General features: G+C 34.1%; 1 protein-coding gene across 3 annotated transcripts in view; it reads right to left on the reverse strand.

Moving 5' to 3' along the window:
- The window catches only part of FER (FER tyrosine kinase), a 536,624-nt gene that overhangs the window by 152,633 nt on the left and 363,500 nt on the right, over window positions 1-20,491 (reverse strand). For all 3 annotated transcript variants that reach the window (XM_044264382.1, XM_044264368.1, XM_044264376.1), the window contains exons 15-16: window positions 19,720-19,835; window positions 17,142-17,236 (exon numbers count right to left, since the gene is read on the reverse strand). In XM_044264382.1, the coding sequence (XP_044120317.1) occupies window positions 17,142-17,236; window positions 19,720-19,835 (211 nt within the window). The remainder of the gene's footprint in view (window positions 1-17,141; window positions 17,237-19,719; window positions 19,836-20,491) is intronic.

Below are 20,491 nucleotides of genomic sequence, written 5' to 3' on the forward strand. Positions count from 1 at the left end.
CAATGTGGCTTATGTGGGGATTTAAGTCCTTACCCCCCAAAACCCAAAACGGCCACAAAGGAAAATAACGCTACACATAATCAATGTAGAAACTTACCTAGGTGCTATAAAGGTTCCAATTAAAAAGACCTCATCTTTGGAAAATTACATACTGATTAAAAACTGAAAGGTAATGTCAAAGAGGGTATACCTTGCTTAAATAGCTCCCAAATTATTTTTCTATGATTCTTTTCTGAAAATACATTATAAAATAAAAATGCTTACAAACAGTATTATGTTCATAGATTAATATGCCAATAATATATGAAGAATCTCAGGTAACTATTTTGTAACAAGGGAAGCAATATTTTAAACTGGAAAAGATAATATTCTTCCTTATTACAAATTATATTTATAGTAAGTTCCAACCATGATTAGTTTCCAATCATGATTAGTTTAGATGTTTCTAGGTGGTGAATAGACAGCCACATGTTAAAAATGCTAAGCAAACACCAGTTTCAAGCTATTTTAGTCAAGGAATTGTCTAGAAGGTAGTATTAAAAAGTTAGGTACTTTTATTATATTTTTGGCTATAATTTATAGATCAGTTTTACGGCCAGGTATAATATACTAGGCTTCCATAAAAACAGAAAAATGGCAAGCAACAGTGTTAATGGAACAGCTATATTTTCCAACATTAAATTTTTCCTAAGTCTTAACTAATCAGGATTTTTGAAATTGCCTTTGCTTTAAGAAAGGCCAAGGTAAGAGAGGTGAGAGATGATGAGAAATGAGAGAGAGACTGAATGATTTGTCAAGGGGACTACACAGAGGAGACACAGAAAAAGTTAGAACACTAATCATACACATGGCATTGTGATGCTTAAAAACTGATTTTAGTTTAATTAAAAATATATGGTTCAGATAAAAATTCAATTTTATATATATATATATATATACATACATACATATATGGAAAGAGAGACAGACAGATAAAGAAAGACAAAGGGAAAGAATACTAAGGACAAGTCATCAACTCATTAATCTTGTCTCTGTTTATACTTTCAGAGCATCATCATGTGTTTTGAAGTTCTATGTTAATAAAGTTCTATGACATTAAGTTCTGTGTTAATTAAGTTCTATGACATTAAGTTCTATGTTAATATCAGTGAATATTTAGCACATTAAATTAAAATTTGCCCCCATTTTACATCTCTTAATCTATAACATACTGTATCTTCAGTAGAGTTTTAGGTCAGTGAGTTCAGTTTATACTCAACAGGAGAACACATAAATCCCAAGGTTTATTTATGCTGAACTACTGTTAAAAGCTGGAGCAGCACATTCTGGGAATTGTTCAACAATCTAAGTTTATACTTGCCTTTGGATTATATAAAATAACTTCAATGTCCATTCTACAATGTAAATTGCAGCTGTCTAAAAAAATGAAGTGAAACAGATCAAATCTTTCATCTACCACACTTAACAGGGTTTATATCCTTAGCAACTTAGGTATTATTCAAATACAAAAACCCATATGGCTCATCTTGTTGAAATGGATGACACATGTACCTCAACATTATCTTGGAAATACAAGGACATTTTGAAAGGTGCTTGACATCAACATCTTTCCTTTGGCAAAAACCTTGTCATCTTCCCCGGAATATTGCCAAAAACCATCCTATTTTGGACTAGAAAACTACTCTTCAGAGCTTAATCATTTCCCACCTCAACTGTTAAAATTAAACTCTTCATAAATCTATCTTCAGTACACTCAGGGGGTGTAAACAGTTCAGCCAAATTATTTCCTCCTCTAACCTTGTCTTACATACTCTGGTTTTCCATACATCCCAACACATCTCAGAAACTGTTATTTTATTCATTCCTCTCCATATCTGACAGGTTTTAAGCTCTCTGAAGAACACTTGTACTCCAAACCACCTACTCAGTATCCACTTGTCTTCTAACTTTGACTTGTCTATCTCCTGTGATAAATTTCAGAGTTTCAACTGTGATTTGGCTTGAACTACTTTCTAAACTCTTCCCTATTACAAATACGTTTTTTTTAAATTGCATCTCAATCATATTTCTTTGCATATTTATGGTTAACTTCAGATAAAATGTTTGGTCCACTGAAAGCTGCTGACATTCTACTGTGTTTGCATATATATTTTCTGCAAATGTAAAATTTTAATATTTAAAGATATGAAGGAAAAATTTACTGACCGACACATTAATAGCACTCTTGTGTTAAAATGTAATTATTTGGTAATGCTCTAGTAGGAAGAAAAAGAAATGAATGCCTCAGATTAATTTTTAATTAGTTAATTAACATTTGTACTGAACAATCTCAGCCTAAACAAGTAACCACCAATGCTTTGAAAATACTAACAGTTTTCAAAGGTTGGATATTGTTTACTTTGAAGTATCTAGGCACTATAAGAATCTGATAGCTCACTGAACTGAAAATGCAAACTACACTTAATGTTAGTCTCAACTCAGATGAATTTAGTAGCAGGTAGTATTTACTAAGAATTTAGAAAGTGTTGGGAACTGTGCCCCCATTTGTTACTTATATTATTTCATTTAATTTTGGAAACATTATTATTCTCACCTTCATTTTATAAGTAAAGATGTTGAGGCTTACAGAGATTCAGTAACTTTCCTAAAGTCACACAGCTAAAAGTAATGAGTAGAAATATAAATTTATAGATGGCTCCAAAACCACAGCAATCATATTTACACTGACAAAAGTCACTCTGAAGTGACTTTTCCAGCTTCCAAATCAGAGTGAGAGTGTCCTTTGAATCCCACTGAGCATTTCTTTTACTGTAATGTTGTAGTGACTAACAAGAGGACAGCTGTTACATATCGGCTGTGATAACTGATCACTGAGAAGTCTCCAATACTTTGGGGGTATTTTTCCCACTGAGCTTTCTTAAACAGTCCTCTAAAGAAAGCCTGACTTTATAATCAAGCACACTCGGATGATATTAATTTGGTAAAAAGTGACACTATATAGAGATAAGGATATTTTCTGATAGTCTTATTCATAAAGACAAATCTCTATTATTAAGAGTAAGGTATGGGGTTTAGTTGGTCATTTATAGAATCACCTCTTATATAGGCCTGCTTTTATATAAAATACTGTTGAAGCCTTCTGGGAAGCACAGGCTTCCCAAGGGCTGAATAGCCTTTCTAGAAAATCTCTTAAGTTCAGACTGGATGCTGCCTGGGGGCAGGGACATGAAGTTGGGAAATATTCACGAGTTTTATAACATACCTATTTAGATAGTCTAACAGCAGAATTTACCTAAAGTTTATCTCCACATGAGTAAGCATAATGTACAAAAATTTTTCCTAAGGCACTCTCTGTGGTAGCAGATGACTAGAAAAACAATCATAAAGCAGGGCATAAACATACGCAGGGACAGAAAAAAGGCTTTTCATTGTGTTTCCTATGTACTCTTTGAAAGTAACAAAGTTATTCCACCACCACCAACAGAACTGTATCGGGAATTAAACTGAAAGCTGCTTATCCTGACTGATGAGGGCCCTTCATCATCCTCTCCTTCTTAGCTTTCCAACTTATCTCCAGTCTCACCATGCCTCAGTGACACTACCCTCCCTCCTGTTTCTCAAACACAAAAGCCATTCCCACCGACATCTTTTGCACTTGCTGTTCTGTGCCTTTTCCCAGCCATTTGCAGAGGAAGATTATTTTTACCTTTCAGGTTTTAACAAAGATGTCACTCTTCCTCAGGTCTCTAAAATAATTTAGGTGCCACCTATTACCAATTCAAAGCAAAATCTTTCACTATAGCAAAGTCTGCAATAATAGCTTTATTTACAATTATTTTTTAATGTATATCTCTCCCACCACTGAATTCAGTGAAGGAAGAGATCACTGATGTATTTTTCACCGATGTTTATGGCATTGGAACATAGTTGGTGCTCAATAAGTGTTTATCAAATAAAGTAGTTAGTCCAAAGTTCACAATAAATGGTTTATGAAGAATGACAAACCCCAAAGAATGAGAGATATATTTCTAAGTTTCAAAGTCACTTAATCCAGGATGATATATGTTTCTGGTAAAGATAGTCATTTGGGGGGTATTTTTTTTTTTTTGCAAGAATTAATCTACTCAAATTACTGCCTCACTAGCTTAGAAATTCCAATTTTAAAAGAACGGACTATAAACTCTTAAAAATAAGTAATCTCTATGACCTAATATTTATAAATTACATGTATGATTACCTATTCTTTTTATTTAAAAAGCACATTGAAAGATGTAAAAAACTACAGCCAGGTATCAAAGCCTTTCATTCTATTCAACACATGAGAGACGGTAACTATAAGAAGGGTTTCTTAATTTTAATAGCAAAGTTAAAAAATATATGGAGCTCCAACCACTTGCTGGTAGTAAATATCATTTTTAGAAGATAGCTTTTTGGGGCACCTGGGTGGCTCAGTGGGTTAAGCCTCTGTCTTCGGCTCAGGTCATGATCCCAGGGTCCTGGGATCGAGCTCCACATCGGGCTCTCTGCTCAGCAGGAAGCCTGCTTCCTCCCTCTCTCTGCCTGCTTCTCTGTCTACTTGTGATCTCTGTCTGTCAAAAAAATAAATAAAATCTTTAAAAAAAAAAAAAAGAAGATAGCTTTTTTTGGAAGTCTTTATCAAAGACTTGAAAATGTTCCCAATACTACCAAAGACAGACTGATGCATAAGAGAAAGAAAAAAGGAAAATCAAAGCAAAATAAACCAAAATCTTAAAACCCAGGTGCTAACCTGAAAATATTTAATATATGTAATCCCTTGAGATACAAAATTATTAAAGATGCTACATGAAGTCATTTCTTAATCCTTGTTTGCTATAGAAAACCTGTCATCCTGAAAGCAGATATTGTCAAATATAATACTGTTTTCTCAAGTTTGACACAGAAGAATTTAGGCAAACTTCTTTCTAGCAAAAGTTACATTTTCTAGGTATATTTATTAGACACTCGATCTCAGGCCCAGCTGTGTCAGGTACTGAATCATATTCTTCTTGGTATTGAAATTCATGCCCATAAATGGGTACCAGTGACAATCTACTTCAGTTTTAAAGAGAAGGACAAATGAAGGCAAATACAGAACAGGAAAGTTCCACATACATAAAACCTTGTTATGACAGTTTCAAATATTATGTTCATATTTTCAATGACAAGAGGCTATACAATGTTTAATATAAAGTGCAATCTCTCAAGATGAATTTGTGAAGATGTTTTATGTTACACAGCATCTGAAAACCTAGTAAGGGAAAAAAGGATACCTAAATGAGAAGAGAGATATTAAATATGACCAGAAAACCAGTGAAGAAATGAGAAAAGAAAAATGCATAATGGATTTTCAAAAGTAATTAATTTGGCTGGACATAAAATGAGCATTTAGCAAGAAGACTGATTTCATCCTCAAAGTTTATTCAAATTTATGAAGGGACAAAAGGAGAAGGCAAAACTACATGCATTCCCATTCACTTGACATAACCAAAAACATGTGGCCCAGAGAACCTCAGAGATATTCAGCATTTTCCAAGAAATTTGTCATAAACATGAAGCTCTCTTTAGATCAGTTACCCTTGAAAGCTGATAAGATAGCAAGAATCCAGCAAGTGCAGTTCAACGTAAAGAGGACAAGAGGACTGCTGAATTTGAAATAGTCATTACTGCGATCTATAAGGCTTCGCAGGATTTGAACCCCATTGCTTCTTGAACCTCATCTGCTACTATTCTCCCCTACCCCGATTTCATCCCCACTGCTCTTCCTGCAGCTCTCAAGTCTGGAATGCCCAATCTCCAGATGTCTATGGAGCCTGCCCTCCCCCTTTCATCAGCTTTGACTCATGTGCTCCGCCCTTACCGAACCTTCCCTGGACACTTTCTCTATGACTTCAGCTTCTCCTTCAACCACCCCTCCCCCAAATTGCTGTCCTCTTCCCTTTAAGCTTCATTTGTTTCATGCCACTCAATATAATACACATTTTACTTATTTATCCAACATATTTCTTCCCTCACTAAAATGTAAGCTTCATGAGAAGGGGATTGGGCTTTTTGTGGAGTCTACTGGTCTGTTTTCTTCATGGATGAACAGTCAGTACCTAGCATACGTACTAGGCGTGCAGTAACCACTGGTTGAGGGTGAGTGAATAACCTAAAAAAGCCTAGATTTAAATGAGTGGCTATGAACAGAATGACACACCTTCTCAAATGTTAATGCATAATGTTTTCATTTCTTCCACCGATTTAAGAAAAGCCCAGTGTGTGTCTGGCTATTGTTTCTGAACACAAAGAGTAACTTACAACTAGAAAGGGATAAAATTTACACACTACGGTAAGGAGATAGCATTGCAGTATTTTTGGCTAATGCTCACAAGATGCATTTGTTTACTTTCTCCATACAATAGTCTAAATATTTACAGCATATTACAATAGTTTAAATATAAAATAAGTATTTTATAGGAATTTTGATTCAACCAGTATTCAGCTGTCTTTTAACCTTGGAAAAATAGTTTGTGCTCTTTATTGTTTTAATAACTGTTTTCCTTATAACCCTAATAATTGGAAAAAATCTACTAATAGCTTTCAGATTCATATTCCTCAGATAAGCTATAGGGGAAAACCTATTTATTTGTAAAGATGAGACATTAGATGTAAATTTTCATTTTTATTTCAGTTGAATTCTCCAGTATTATTAGTCCTGATCGTACTTCTAACATTTGCATCAGATATAAGTAGGCTTTGACATTAAAGCAATTTTTATTTTATTTTATTGATTTAAGAGAGAGAAAGAGCATTAGCAAGAGGGAGAGGGAAGAGCAGACTTACCATGGGGCAGCGAGCCCAACACAGCTCAATACTAAGATGTTGGGATCCTGATCTGAGTGGAGGGCAGACTCTGAACTGAATGACTTACCCAGGGGCCCCAAATTTTCTTACTTAGGATATTACTTTGAAATTTACCTGAGAATCTTAATACATTGCCATGAATAGTAACAAAAACTTAAAATCGATAAATAACAACAAAAAAGTTAATGCTATCAGTCCCTTAAAGAACAGTTTATTCAGTGGAAGGATGCATATGTACTCATTACTCCTACACCTCCCTTTCCATCACTAAGAAACTTCTATTACCATACAGTCACTTTAAAAACCAAATCTAAGACAAGAATATATTTCAGAACATGCTTTGTCTTGCTCACCAGGCAATATGCCTCTTTGCAAAAGGTACTTATAGGTATTGGTGCCATCAGATGCTTACAAGATAAAAAAACATCGGAGTAATACTGCTCAGAGATACAGAATGCATCTATGGCTCAAATGAACCATGAAAACTTATTGTTATAACATGGCATCCTTTTGCTCATTTCACTGATGAAAAGGAAAATCTCTGTACACTTCTTTAGAGTCACTCAAGCCAAAAGGTGATATAGTAGTAGTCAAGAGTTATTTTATTTTAGGTTTATTTTCTTATATTCTTTGTCTTGGCATCTCCTGAGGGAAAGAATATCCACTATTAGAAGAAAGTGATAAACTTGAAAAACTATAGGAAAATGCCAATACCGCCTGTGTGGTTATCAATTCATGTCATGTGTAACTAAAGTAACTAATTTCAAAGGATGCTACTGCTTTTAGCATCTGAAGAACTGGCCAGTTTAAATTATTCCATCTGTATTTGCTTTGGGATATTAGGCAGCAAATGAAACACAGGGGCAAACCAACCTATCATTTGGCTGGGAAAGAAATATCAATTTGAAGATGTTATCTTTTCAAACTGTTTTGGCAGTGCTTTAAATTATATCAAACTATTATCTATAATATAAAATGGCAACAGAGAGTATTTATTTTGTTCTTCATTAATGTAATAGGCTTGAATTAGAAATAAATGCCTAAGTTTAGAAACATCAGTTAACATTTAAAAGAAAAATTACTCATTCTCCAAAACTGAAATTTACAAAGCACCAATTTTTACACTCAGACACATACTAAAGTTATTTTAAAAGAGTACTTTGTTAACAACTCCAAATATAAATTCACAAAATTATGTTTTTCTAATTTACATTAAATTAGAAGTAAATTTTTATATTAAATAAAAATTAGGTTTTTATTAACAAAAAAATTCAGCCACTGAGTTGGCAAAATTTTTAGTAAAAAAAATATTAATTTGAGAGTTACTATGTTTTCTTTTCCCTTCAGTTCAAAACTGGTCATACTGGTCATGTGCCAGATGTCATACTGGTCATGTGCCAGATGTATGTAAGGCAAAGTACCAACTCAGACTTTGAGGGCTCTCCTTTAGTGGATGTCAGGAACCATATCCCTTAATCATTTCTAGGCACAATTTACCCTTGCTACATTTATGATGAGTGAAAGAAACAACTGCTAGTCAAGTATCCAGAACCTTTGTTCCTTCCCAAGAAAGCAGGAACTCTCATTTTCCAGTGACTACCATAAAAACCTTCCAAAGCTGTGATGTCATGTACCTGAAATTGGTTCTGTTAAAATCACATAGAGATAGGGGCACCTAGGTGGCTCAGTTGGTTAAACAATGGTCTCAGTTTCAGCTGGGGTCATGATCTCCAGGGTGGTGAGATAAAACCCGTGTGTGGGGTTCCATGCTCAGTGGGGAGTCTGCTTGAGGATTCTCTCTCCCTCTGCTTACCCCCACTCACATGCACACACACTCTCTCTCAAATAAATAAAAATTTTTAAAAAACCCACCAAAATCACATATATAAAATGTCATTATGAGTCAGACAGGTAAAAGGTTTATTTCCTAAAAAATTTAACATCCCAGCAAAAATTAGTGAAATTACCCATAGAAATTATCATCTGAAGTGATTTATTTTTAAAGATTTTATCTATTTATTTTATTTATTTTTAAAGATTTTATTTATTTGAGAGAGAGAGAACATAAGTAGGGGTGGGGGAGAAGCAGACTCCCCACTGAGCAGGGAGCCAGATGCTCAGTGCTCTATGTTCCATCCCAGGACCCTGAGATCATGACCAGAGCAGACATCTAACCAACTCAGACACCCAGAAACCCCTCCATTTATTTATTTTAGAGAAAGAAGGGGAGAGAGAAAGAGCGCACACATGTGAACAGGGGGTGGGAGAGGAAGAGGGAGAAAGAATCTGGAGCACACACTGTGCTGAGTGCAGACCCTGAGACCACACCCCGATCTGAAACCAAGAGTTTCAACCCCACAACTAAATTAAAAGAAAAGAAATTTTGATGATGAATATATTTCAACTGAGAGGTTAAAAATATTTAGGAGACCAAAAAAAAAAAAAATTATGTTGTGATTTCTACATCAAAAATCTCTAGACCATATAAACTATAGGAGCTCAATTTTTTAAAAAGATTTTATTTATTTATTTCAGAGAGAGACAGAAAGTGCATGAGCATGGGCAGGGGCAGGGAGGGGGTTGTGCAGAGAGAGAAGCAGAATCTAGTCCCAGGACCCTGAGATCATAACCTGAGCCGAATGTGGCCACTTAACTGACTGAGCCACCCAGGCACCCCTATGAACTCATTTTTTAAACATGTTATAGAGGGGAGATATATTTTGATGTTATCTAAAACCTGGTTTTAAAAAAAAACTTTAATAATTCTGAAAGTTTCAAATCTGTAAGTCATTTTAAAATGAAGATAAATTTGAAGACTCCTAAAGGGCAGGATCTGTGTGAGCTAAGGCATGACCCAGATAATTTATTATTTGATTCCAGAAAGTTCTGAATTCAGAGAGAATACCAGATCAGAAAGAAGAGGGCAATTACAAGTCTTTAGTAAAAGGAGGTGGAGACTGACATTTTTTAGGGCTTACTAAAATTAATCTCCTGTACTCAGTATCTGCAGAAACATTGTTACATTTAGAGGTTAAGGTGCTTCATCTTCTCTTTAGCCAGGAATTGGTGGCAGCCCTAATTTAACCACATATGTGAAAATAAATGATAGCTGCCTGGACCATAAATATTAAGTTATGCTTAATTATCACTTTAAAACTTTCTCTCATAATTTCCTTCTATTTTTAAAAAAGATTTATTTTTAGAGAGAAAGAGAGTGTGTAAGTGGGAGTGGCAGAGGGTGAGGAAGAGAATCCCAAGCAGACTCCTTGCTGAGCACAGAGCCCTATATAAAGCTGGATCTCATGACCCTGAGATCATGATCTGAGCCAAAATCAAGAGTCAGGCACTTAACTGACTGAGGAACCCAGGAGCCCCTCATTTCAATTTCTAAGTAATAAACATGTTTGTAAAATAAAATGGAGAGGGTTTTTTTTTTTTAGCATATTAGAGCTTTTTGTTTTTGTTTTTCCTAGTGCCATTTAGAATTGCCTTTTGTTTGATTTTACTTATCCAGCAACCTATGAGCAAGTCAGTAAATAAAGTATTTGTAATTCAAGAGACGATTCGAATGAAGACAGGATCATCTTGGAGTATTCACTTTAAACTTGAATCCTCAAATGCTTCTAATCTCTTTAAACATTACTCTGGTTCAAGTATATTTCGGATTTATGATTTCAAAGGGCTCAGTTATCTGACGAGAACAGGAGCATATTAAGTCTCTGCATAATACAGTTTTGAAATGGCATGCACATTAGACACTAAGCATTTATTAAATCTTGCTTTAACCTACCAGTTTTCTAAATCTTCCCTCCACAGCTTGATTCCCAGCAGAGAAAAAAGTAACTCAAACAAAAATTTTCCTGTTTACTGCAATAAGCTATTTACTTATCTGTGCACAAGGTTGAGAAATTATGGAAGAGGGATTAATGTATTTGCCCATAGGAGACCTTGCATAGAAGGTTAGCTTGCATTTTCATTTGTATTTTCAATTCATGTAAGGATTACATATTTTGACCCACTTATAAATTGAATGACATAACAAAATAGAGTACTATTTTCTTACTTGCTATTTAACTCATGCTGACAAGCCACTTTCAGCTCCCTGAACTTAATTTAGCTTATTTGTAAATGAAGATAACAATACAGCCTGATAGAACAAATGAACTAATATGAAAGTGCTTTGACAACTATAAAATATTGTGTAAGTGTAAAAAATTGTATATTATACTACTTTTATATAAACGAAAATGAAAACTAGCTGGTTATTTCCTCATCACACCTTTCATAAAGAGAGGAAAAAATGGAAAGATACTATCTTGAAGTAGTCTGAGAACTGAGATTTCAAACTTAAGAAACATTTTCCTAACAACTAAAATAATACAGGTTAGTACTAAAATTCAGAGGTTATCTAATCTAATCACTTGAGTTTTATATAATAAGGAAAGATTCTTGAAGGCTAAATATAAAACATATCAACAGAACAGTCACACATGATGGTAGAAAGAGAAGAACTGAACTCATGTTATATTTCTCAATTTGTTCTCAATCATTCCTGGCTAGAACATCTAGGATTAGGAGTAGAGTTAGGGGCAGGAGCAAGGGCAGGTTCAGAGTTTGGGTCAGTTTTGGCTAGATTATAGCAGAGATTTTAATCAATCACCTTTCTCTTTTAGCCAACTAGAAAATAATAAAATTTATGATGATGAGAACACAAAGTGGTCATGTGTAAAGTGCTACACAATATATAGAGATACAGAATGTATATATATGTTTTTACATAAAGTCATAGTACATTACACCTTACAACAACCCTATTAATTTTACTTAACTGGCAAGAAAACCAAGGCACAGAAGAATTACGTCGGTTGAGCAAGGTCACACAACACTGCCTGGCTCTTGGGCTTTTTTATTTTTTAAAAAGCCGTACTGAAGTTGTTTTTGTAAATAAAATTTGTCCAACTTAATGTACAACTCAATGAGTTTTGACAATTTTACAAGTGTGCACTGTCACCACAATCCAGCGGAGACATTTTCATCATGTCAAAAAAAACTCTCTCAAACCAGTAAACAGCTGGCCTTTAAATAACAGGGTTTAGAAGCATCCTACTGGAAAATCCACTATGGATTTCCCAAAAACTGCTAACAGCCTACATTGAGCAGAAGCCTTAATAATAACAATTGGTTGATTAAGATATTTTACGTGTTATATGTATCATATGCTGTAGTTTTACAATAAGGCTAGAGAAAAAACTTAAGATCGTAAGAAAAATATGTTTACATACTATAAAAAATCTGCATAGTAAATGGATGCACAAAGTACAAACCCAGGTTGTTCAAGAACTAAGTGTATAGTCAATCCCATGAGAACCCCTAGCCCTAAAAAACCATAAATCCCCTTTACTTATAGATGTCTTTCTGGGCATTTCAAAGAAATGGAACCATAACAACACGCAGTCTCCCGCATCGGACTTGTTTCTATTAGCACAGGGTTTTAGAAGCTTCTGTATATGGCACTGTGTGTTACCTCATTTCTCTGTATTGCCTAATAGTATCTTTTGTTGGGATATACTACATTGTAAATCGGTTTATCAGTTAATGGACATTTAGGTTATTTCTACTTTTCAGCTATTATAAATAATGCTGCTATGAACACCTGCATACAGTTCTACTGACAAATATTTTCAATTCTCTTGGGTAAATACCTAGGATCAAAACAGTTTACATGGAAAATTTATGTGTAACTTTTTGAGAAACTTTCTGAGAAATAGCCAAAGTGGCTGTTATTTTACATTCCAGCAGTAATGTACGAGGAATTTGGTTTTTTTCACACTCTCACTAATACTTGCCAGAACTCAAGAGCTCCACCACTACCCTCTTTGGCCTTTTAGTGACCATGCATGTGTCACAGAATGTTGGACAGGAGAGAGGAAGGAGCTAAGTGAATGCAGAAGTAAGGAAGACAAAGATCCTTACACTTTCAAAGACAACCACATCTATTCCAACTGATGAACACATCAGTGCCCTCTGAGGTCCACAGTTTACATTATGATTCACTCTTGGTTTGTACATTCTATGAATTGGGACAAAAATAAATGGCATGTATTCACTATTATATGTGGTAATTTCAGTATCTTAAAACTCCCCTGTGTTCTACCTGTTCAGCCCTACCTCCTCCATAACCCCTGGCAACCCACGAACTTTTAACTGCCTCTATGGTTTTCCCTTTTCTAGAATTCCATCTGTTTGGAATCATACACAATGTACATGGATATTCTCAGCAGCTTCACTTGTAGTTGCCCAACAACTCAAAAGTCTAATAACTGAATAGATAAACTGATATATTCCTTTGAGGTAACTCTACTCAGCAATAGAAAGGAATGAACTATTGATACACATTACAAAATGAATGAATCTCAAAATTATGCTAAATCAAAGAAACCAGCAGAAAAAAATATATAGACTATATGATTCCATTTATAGTGAACTCTAGAAATACAAACTCACATAGAGAGAACAGAAGGCACATCAGTGGTTGACTGGGATAGGAGTAGAGAAGGGTATACATAAAACAGAGATAATAAAGTATCATATATAAAATGTTATTATATCAAAGTGTTTTCCAGAAAGAATAAATGACAAATTACACCGATTAGAAATTAGATATTTAAGGGGCTCCTGGGTGGCTCAGTCAGTTAAATATCTGACTCTTGATTTTGCTCAGGTCATGATCTCAGGGTTGTGAGATTGAGCATTGGGCTCCACACTGATCCTGGAGCCTGCTTAAGATTTAAGATTCTCTCTCTCTCCCTCCTCCTCTCCCCTCCTCCCCCAACTCATGCATGCACACATTCTCTTGCTCTCAAAAAAAAAATTAAAATTAGATATTTGATAGCCATTTTCTCAAATAATGAAGCAAGCAACCACTGATGTGCCATCTGTTCACTCTTCTTTTTTTCTCATCTGGTTTCTTTCATTTAGCATAATTTTGAGATTCATCCATTTTGTAAAGTATATCAATACTTCATTCTTTTTATTGCTGAAAAAATTCAAGGGGGGAAAAAAAAAACCCTGGAAGTTTTTGTTGTCAGTGATTAAAAATCTAAGCTTTCAAGTGAAAATTAAAGTTTTGGAAAACATGTATTTGTCATCATGAACTTAATAGCTTCTCATTACTTGTCTAAAAAGACTACTGATGACATTAAGAAATGTCATCTTTTGATGTTATATAATGATTTATGTCACTATTTGAGGACCTGCATAACATGGTCACCTGATATATCCCAAATGATGAAGCATGATGCTACAAAATCATACATAGATAAAAGATATACTCAATTCCAAGTTCATGGGGTGCCTGGGTGACTCCGTCAGTTAAGCATCTGACCTCAACTCAGGTCATGATTCCAGGGTCCAGCGATAGAGCCCCAAATCGAGATCCCTGCTCCCTCTCCCCCGCTTATCCACACACAAACACTCTCTCTCTCAAGAAAAATAATCTTTTAAAAAGTGCAAGTTCAACTAATGGAATTAACATATTAGAGTATGAAAAGTTCACCAAAGTGGTTTCAGATTCCATGCTGCAACTAACACCTGAAAAAATTTAGCAAAATCTATTGTGCTAAGGCAGATTTTGAATATGGCCTCCCAAAAATGATCTACCTTAAGCTCTGGAACATGTGAACATGACTAGATATCACCTCCCTAATTATGTTGTCATACGGCACAGGTGACCTAAAGATGAGAGACTGACCATGGGAGCTTCATCAAATCACATGAGATCTTTCAAAAAAGGATATTCTCTAGCTGGTAATAGAAGAGGACATTAAAATCAGAACACTTGAAAGATGTGACATGCTGGTCTGAAGATGGAGACACCATGGGAAAAGGAATAAAGGTGAGGTGGGAAATGCCTTCAGCTGACAGCAAGCAAAAAAAGAGAACCTTAGACCATTTCTCAGCTGCATGGAACAGAATTCTGCCACCAACCTATAGGAGGTTGGTAGTGAATTCCTCCAGTGACTCCAGAGAAGAACTTAGCCTGAAATTCTGATTTTTGGCTTTATGATATCCTGAGCAGATAACACAATCAAGATTGCCTATACTTGTATTCTGTAGAACTATGAGGTAATAAATGGATATTGATTAAAGCTGTCGGGTTGTGATCATCTGTTACACAGCAAAAGAAAGCTAATACATTTACTATAAGTCAAAATGCACATTAACTTGCACCCAACTATCTCATTGCTAAAAATTTACCCTATATAGTTCAAAATGCTTCTTATGTTATTACTCCAAAGATATTAATTCAGCATCATTTGTAAAAAACAAAGCAGAACATATATATATATAAACAGAAACAACCAAAGTATCTGTAAGTAGAAGACTGATTAAAATTACACAAATCTGTAATATGGAATGCTCTAAAACTATTACAAAGAAAAGATAGAACTATATGGATGAATATGAAACAATGAAACTCTAAGTTATATTAATAAGAAAAAAGACCTGAAAAGTATTAGAGTATGTCTCTATAATTAAATTTAAAGGACGTGCATAAAAACTGGGTATCTGTATTAAATATTTTCTTTGAAACACACATACACACATAAACACACACACAATTAGATAATAATTAGCTTTGGAAAGGGTTATATTACTGAGTGGGAAATTTTCACTTTTAATTTTCTTTCATTACATTTTCAGTTTTCTAATGTAGTTCATTATTCTTATTCCTTTAAAAATTATCAATACAGGTTATTAGTGTCAGGTAACACTTCCCTGCCTCTCCTGCAAAGCTATCTTCTTTTGTTCAATTTGTACCTACTCTCTGGTATTTGTCATCCATCCTTCCTAAGACCAAAATCACCTTTCCTTACCAACTCTGCCCCACCTTTCAAATCTAAGTTTCTCAGTGACATCCCTTATTAACTGGGGACTTCATTTGCACGAATCTGACTATTTATATGTATATAGTATCATTTGGTTAAAACTGTAGCTATTCAATTATTTTTAAATTTTAGACTGTAATCTATCATATTTCTTAAATATATTGAAAGCTACTTTAAGGGACGGATCATAAATAGCATAAGCCATGCAAACACACAATGTACCTAACAGTGCTACCTTGATGAGGATGAAGATGACGTTGATGATCCTAAATCCTGCAGGTACATAGTATTATTAAGAACTATATTGCAGGGCACCTGGGTGGCTCAGTGGGTTAAGCCACTGCCTTCGGCTCAGGTCATGATCCCAGGATCCTGGGATCGAGTCCTGCATCGGGCTCTCTGCTGAGCGGAGAGCCTGCATTCCTCTCTCTCTCTCTGCCTGCCTCTCTGCCTACTTGTGATCTCTCTCTGTCAAATAAATAAATAAAATCTTTAAAAAAAAAAACTATATTGCAATAGCAAGCAAAGCAATGGGATAAAAATGAGAGCAACTATCCTTAATAGAAGACTTATGTGAGCAATATTTAATGAGCAATCTATAATATCAGGTTTATTTACCATATATTTCTAGTTAGAAATATTTTTCATGTTCCTTTAAATTTCTTTTTAAATGACCAAATACTGGCTAAAACAAATCTTTGTCAATTACTAAACACTGTATATATTTTTTACCAAAATCAAATTTTACTGCTAATTATATTTTCTACCAAAAGAGGATATACAGTGAAAGAAACTTAAAAATATACTCTATCAGTCAAAAGTTATCCTTGTTTGTTGGCAAAAATGGTTAACCACAAGACCTGAAAGGTGGTCAAAGTGACCAAAAAGAAATGTAGGACAAATTCCTCAAAAGATTACTTTTTCTTTGGTTTGCTTATGAAAGATAGTTCATAAAGGATTTAAAACACTATGGAATTTTATATACAGCCAAACAAGAGGATGTGTGGTATTGTACCTGGAAAATAATACACAATGAACAAAATGTAAGATAGTACTACCATTGTTATAAAGTCAAACCAAGTAGACTATTTTTATAAACAGCTTTTCTAACAAAAACATACATAACTAAATTCCATGTGTAATCCCACTGTAATAATATATCTCCTCTTAAAAAATATATATATATCCTCCTCTTGGCTGACATTTCTAGACAACAGCAAAGTAATATAGAGTATAAAAATATCAAGCATGTGTACAGCTCTCTGTCATCAGGAAAATGTTAAACAAAATTGCTGAGAACTTTACAAGGAGAAATAAAAAAGACTGAACATATAAAAATAATAAAACATGACATTAACATGTCATCGAAGAAACTTCTAAAATCATTACCTGGAACCAGTTCCATAATGATGTAGATAGGCTGTCTTTGTGTGCAAACGCCTATAAGTTTGACAATATTGGGATGATCGTATTGCTTGAGAATTCTGGATAAGAGAAGTGTAAAAATAGTTATCATTTAAACACTAAAGCATTAAATCGTCATGAATAGTGTGCCCAAGTAGAATATACTCTACTCGACACAATTCTCTTTTAAAACTTCAGTATGAAGCCAAAGTACGATAAATGGTGGGATGTATACAAGTTTGGATAAATACTGACAAACTACAGGTACAAATGAGTCAATTCTCCTTAATCCAATTAAATTTTCATATAAAAATTACTATTCACTCTGAATACTAACAACCATGGTAAGTATGAACAACTTACTTAGTCTCAAACATGTACAACTCCCTTCAAAGTATCTTGTTTTAGCCGCTACCACAAAAGCATAATTGACAAGTATTAATGGACCAGAAACTGTAAGCTGCTAGAGTTGCATCTTTTTGTTTTGTTCTGTTTTAGGACACACCTGATTGAAAAGACCTAAATAAGGACTCAATTTGTATTGGTAAATGCTATAGACTAATCATCTCATTAAATTTTATAAAATATTATCTTGAACACAATCAATTTCAAAATGGTAAAAACTCAAAAGTTTTGAGGAAAGTGGCTAAAGATGAAAACTAGGTTAAGTGACAGTTTCAATGTAGACTTCAGCTGAAGCAGAGGGGACTTTGCTTGGATAAAGGCAAAATTTCATCAGAGGGCTATAAAAGTAGCACAGCTCATCCATGGCACTCCAAGCATAAGTTAAAAATAAATTATATTCCCTTATAGGCCTATTTATCCTGAATATTTGTTACCAAATTTTATTCTAGATTATCCTATTGACATAGTTATAAATTCACTTATCTTTGAAAATGCAGTTTTCTTTCCTAAGAGAATGAAAAAAATAACTGTTGGAAGAAAGACAAAACAGTTTATAAATGTTTTGTACAACTCCAACCAAAGGGGAGATAACTAAGAAAAATGCTTTAGATTGAAAATATATATTGATTTATAAGGGAAAAGATAGAGTGGGAAAAATTCCAGAGATAAGGAAAATATTGTCACCAACTTCGAGCTTACAACTTTTATGAGGAATTAAAAGCAAGTCTTAGAATGTTTGACTTTAATCCAAAATGTCATTTCTTAGGTTGGAAACTTCTTAGTAAAGAAAGTCCACAAAATAGCCAGCCTGAACTCAATATTAAGTATCTAAATATATAGCTCTCTATCGTCTATTAAAGAAACTTGGGACTTCAAGGATACAACTCTCATTTTTTACCTAGAAATTCATAATTCCACTTTAGAAAATGGGCTTTTCCACTTTAGGAAGTTTAATACTTTATTTTGTAGTAAAAAAATCACAAATTAGAGAGCATGAAAATTAACTTTTTCAAAATAACATATAACCTTGTACCTAAGAAAACCTATGAATACCTGCAAAATGTTCATAGTTCTTTTGTGAATTTCTTTAGTGATAGCATGCCTTTATCATAGCATATTTTTGACCTTCCAAAAACGTACCTTTAGAAAGTTTACAACTTGATTCTATGACAATATTTAATAAATGCATCCAACTAGGTTAATACATTGTTATCAATATTCATTTTTAGATAATGAATGGAGAAATGTACATCAAAATGCTCCAACCTATGCACTTAGTTCTCTGGTTGCCATCATCTTGATTGTCTGCATTTCTCTCCTCTCTCCTCTATATAGGAACTTCAATTTTACACACTATGCCATGATAGAAACATATATCCATATATGTGCGCGTACACACACGCACCTTTCCCTTTCTCCCTTTACAATACAAATCTCTGTGTAGTCTCTTTCATTCCCATCCATGTATCCATGCATCTCAGAATGAGTGTTCATCCTTACTCTGTCCATTTCTATTTGTTTTGTGCTGTGTTGTATATACTGTATTTTGCCACTAACAGAACAGTGTTAACCACACGCAATACAGCGATAGCAAGTTGGAACATTAAATTTTAGCCAATCATCCTAGAAGATTAGGAAAAAAACAATGTGCAGATTTTGGAACAAATGCCCAACAATGAGTTGAAGACGAAATCTGAGGTTCTCAGAAAAGAAAGGTAACAGCTCAGTAAAGACTATCAACTGAAAACATCTAAGGAAGGTTAGATAGATATAATTATATGTATCTAAATATATATACATAAATTATGTATTTGTATATAGAATACAGTTATATTTTTATTATAAAGACAACCATAACACTGCATATATACATGCCTATGTATATGTATATGAGATAAAAGCAAAAAATATTGCAGTATACCAATATTGAAGAATACACTGTTTTTTAGCATCTGGTTCTTTTGGCTGTGATTGTGTAACTAATATAGTCTAGTTCAAAAACAAACTTTTCATTTCTACACTGATTAAGTGCTTCCTTATGAACATTCTAAAAGTGCTTACTTCTATTCAGTAAATCATAATTTAATTCCAAACTTCACATTTAATGTTATAGTATTAACTTATAAATACATGTTTAATATAACTTTTACAAACTCACTTGGCTTCTTGTAAAAATTTAATTTTCAGTTCCTGAGGAAGATCTTCTTTACATGTTTTAACAGCAACAGCAGTTTTATCCTTTAATATGCCCTTATATACTTCACCAAAATTTCCCTGAAAATACAAACACATTTACTGTTTAGGATATAAGACAGACACATCAATCTTTGCAAAATACAAGGAAAGCACATAATAATGAGTTTTGTATTCAAAGTATTCTGTTAGCTTTATTCAGACTCTTAAGTGGAGACAAAGATTGGAAATGTTGCTCTTTCCAAACCTCCAACTTTAAAAATAGTACTCAACCCACCCACCATTTAAGAGACTGAAGCTTGAGGAAAACCAAAAAAGAAAAAAGGGAAAAAAATTCTAAGAGACTTGGATAAAAGGAGAAACTCAAAGTGAAGCCATCCGAAGTATTTAAGTTTAATGTCTTGCAGTACTCATTACCCCCAAGCTCTAAATTTTTATTAGATTAAGAAGTTATCAATTAATGTTTCAAGATAAAGCAAAGACTCCATGAGGAGACTTGGTATGGATTCCTAAAACTGAATGGCAGTTGAAGAGTGTCAGGGAATAAGGGAGAGGCAACAGAACCAGGCAGATCAAGGACTGTCCATCTTAGAAAGGCACCGAGGAAGAGGAGGTACTTACCCAAATGCCATGGTCACCCATGTTGAGTTTCTATCAAACATATAAATCCCTAACCTCATGCTATGGCTCTAACCCACTTTGACTTAACATGCCTTATTTCAACTTTGGGGTCATTT

The sequence above is a fragment of the Neovison vison genome, chromosome 1 (genome assembly GCF_020171115.1).
Source record: "Neovison vison isolate M4711 chromosome 1, ASM_NN_V1, whole genome shotgun sequence".
In the NCBI taxonomy this organism is placed as follows: Eukaryota; Metazoa; Chordata; class Mammalia; order Carnivora; family Mustelidae; genus Neogale; species Neogale vison.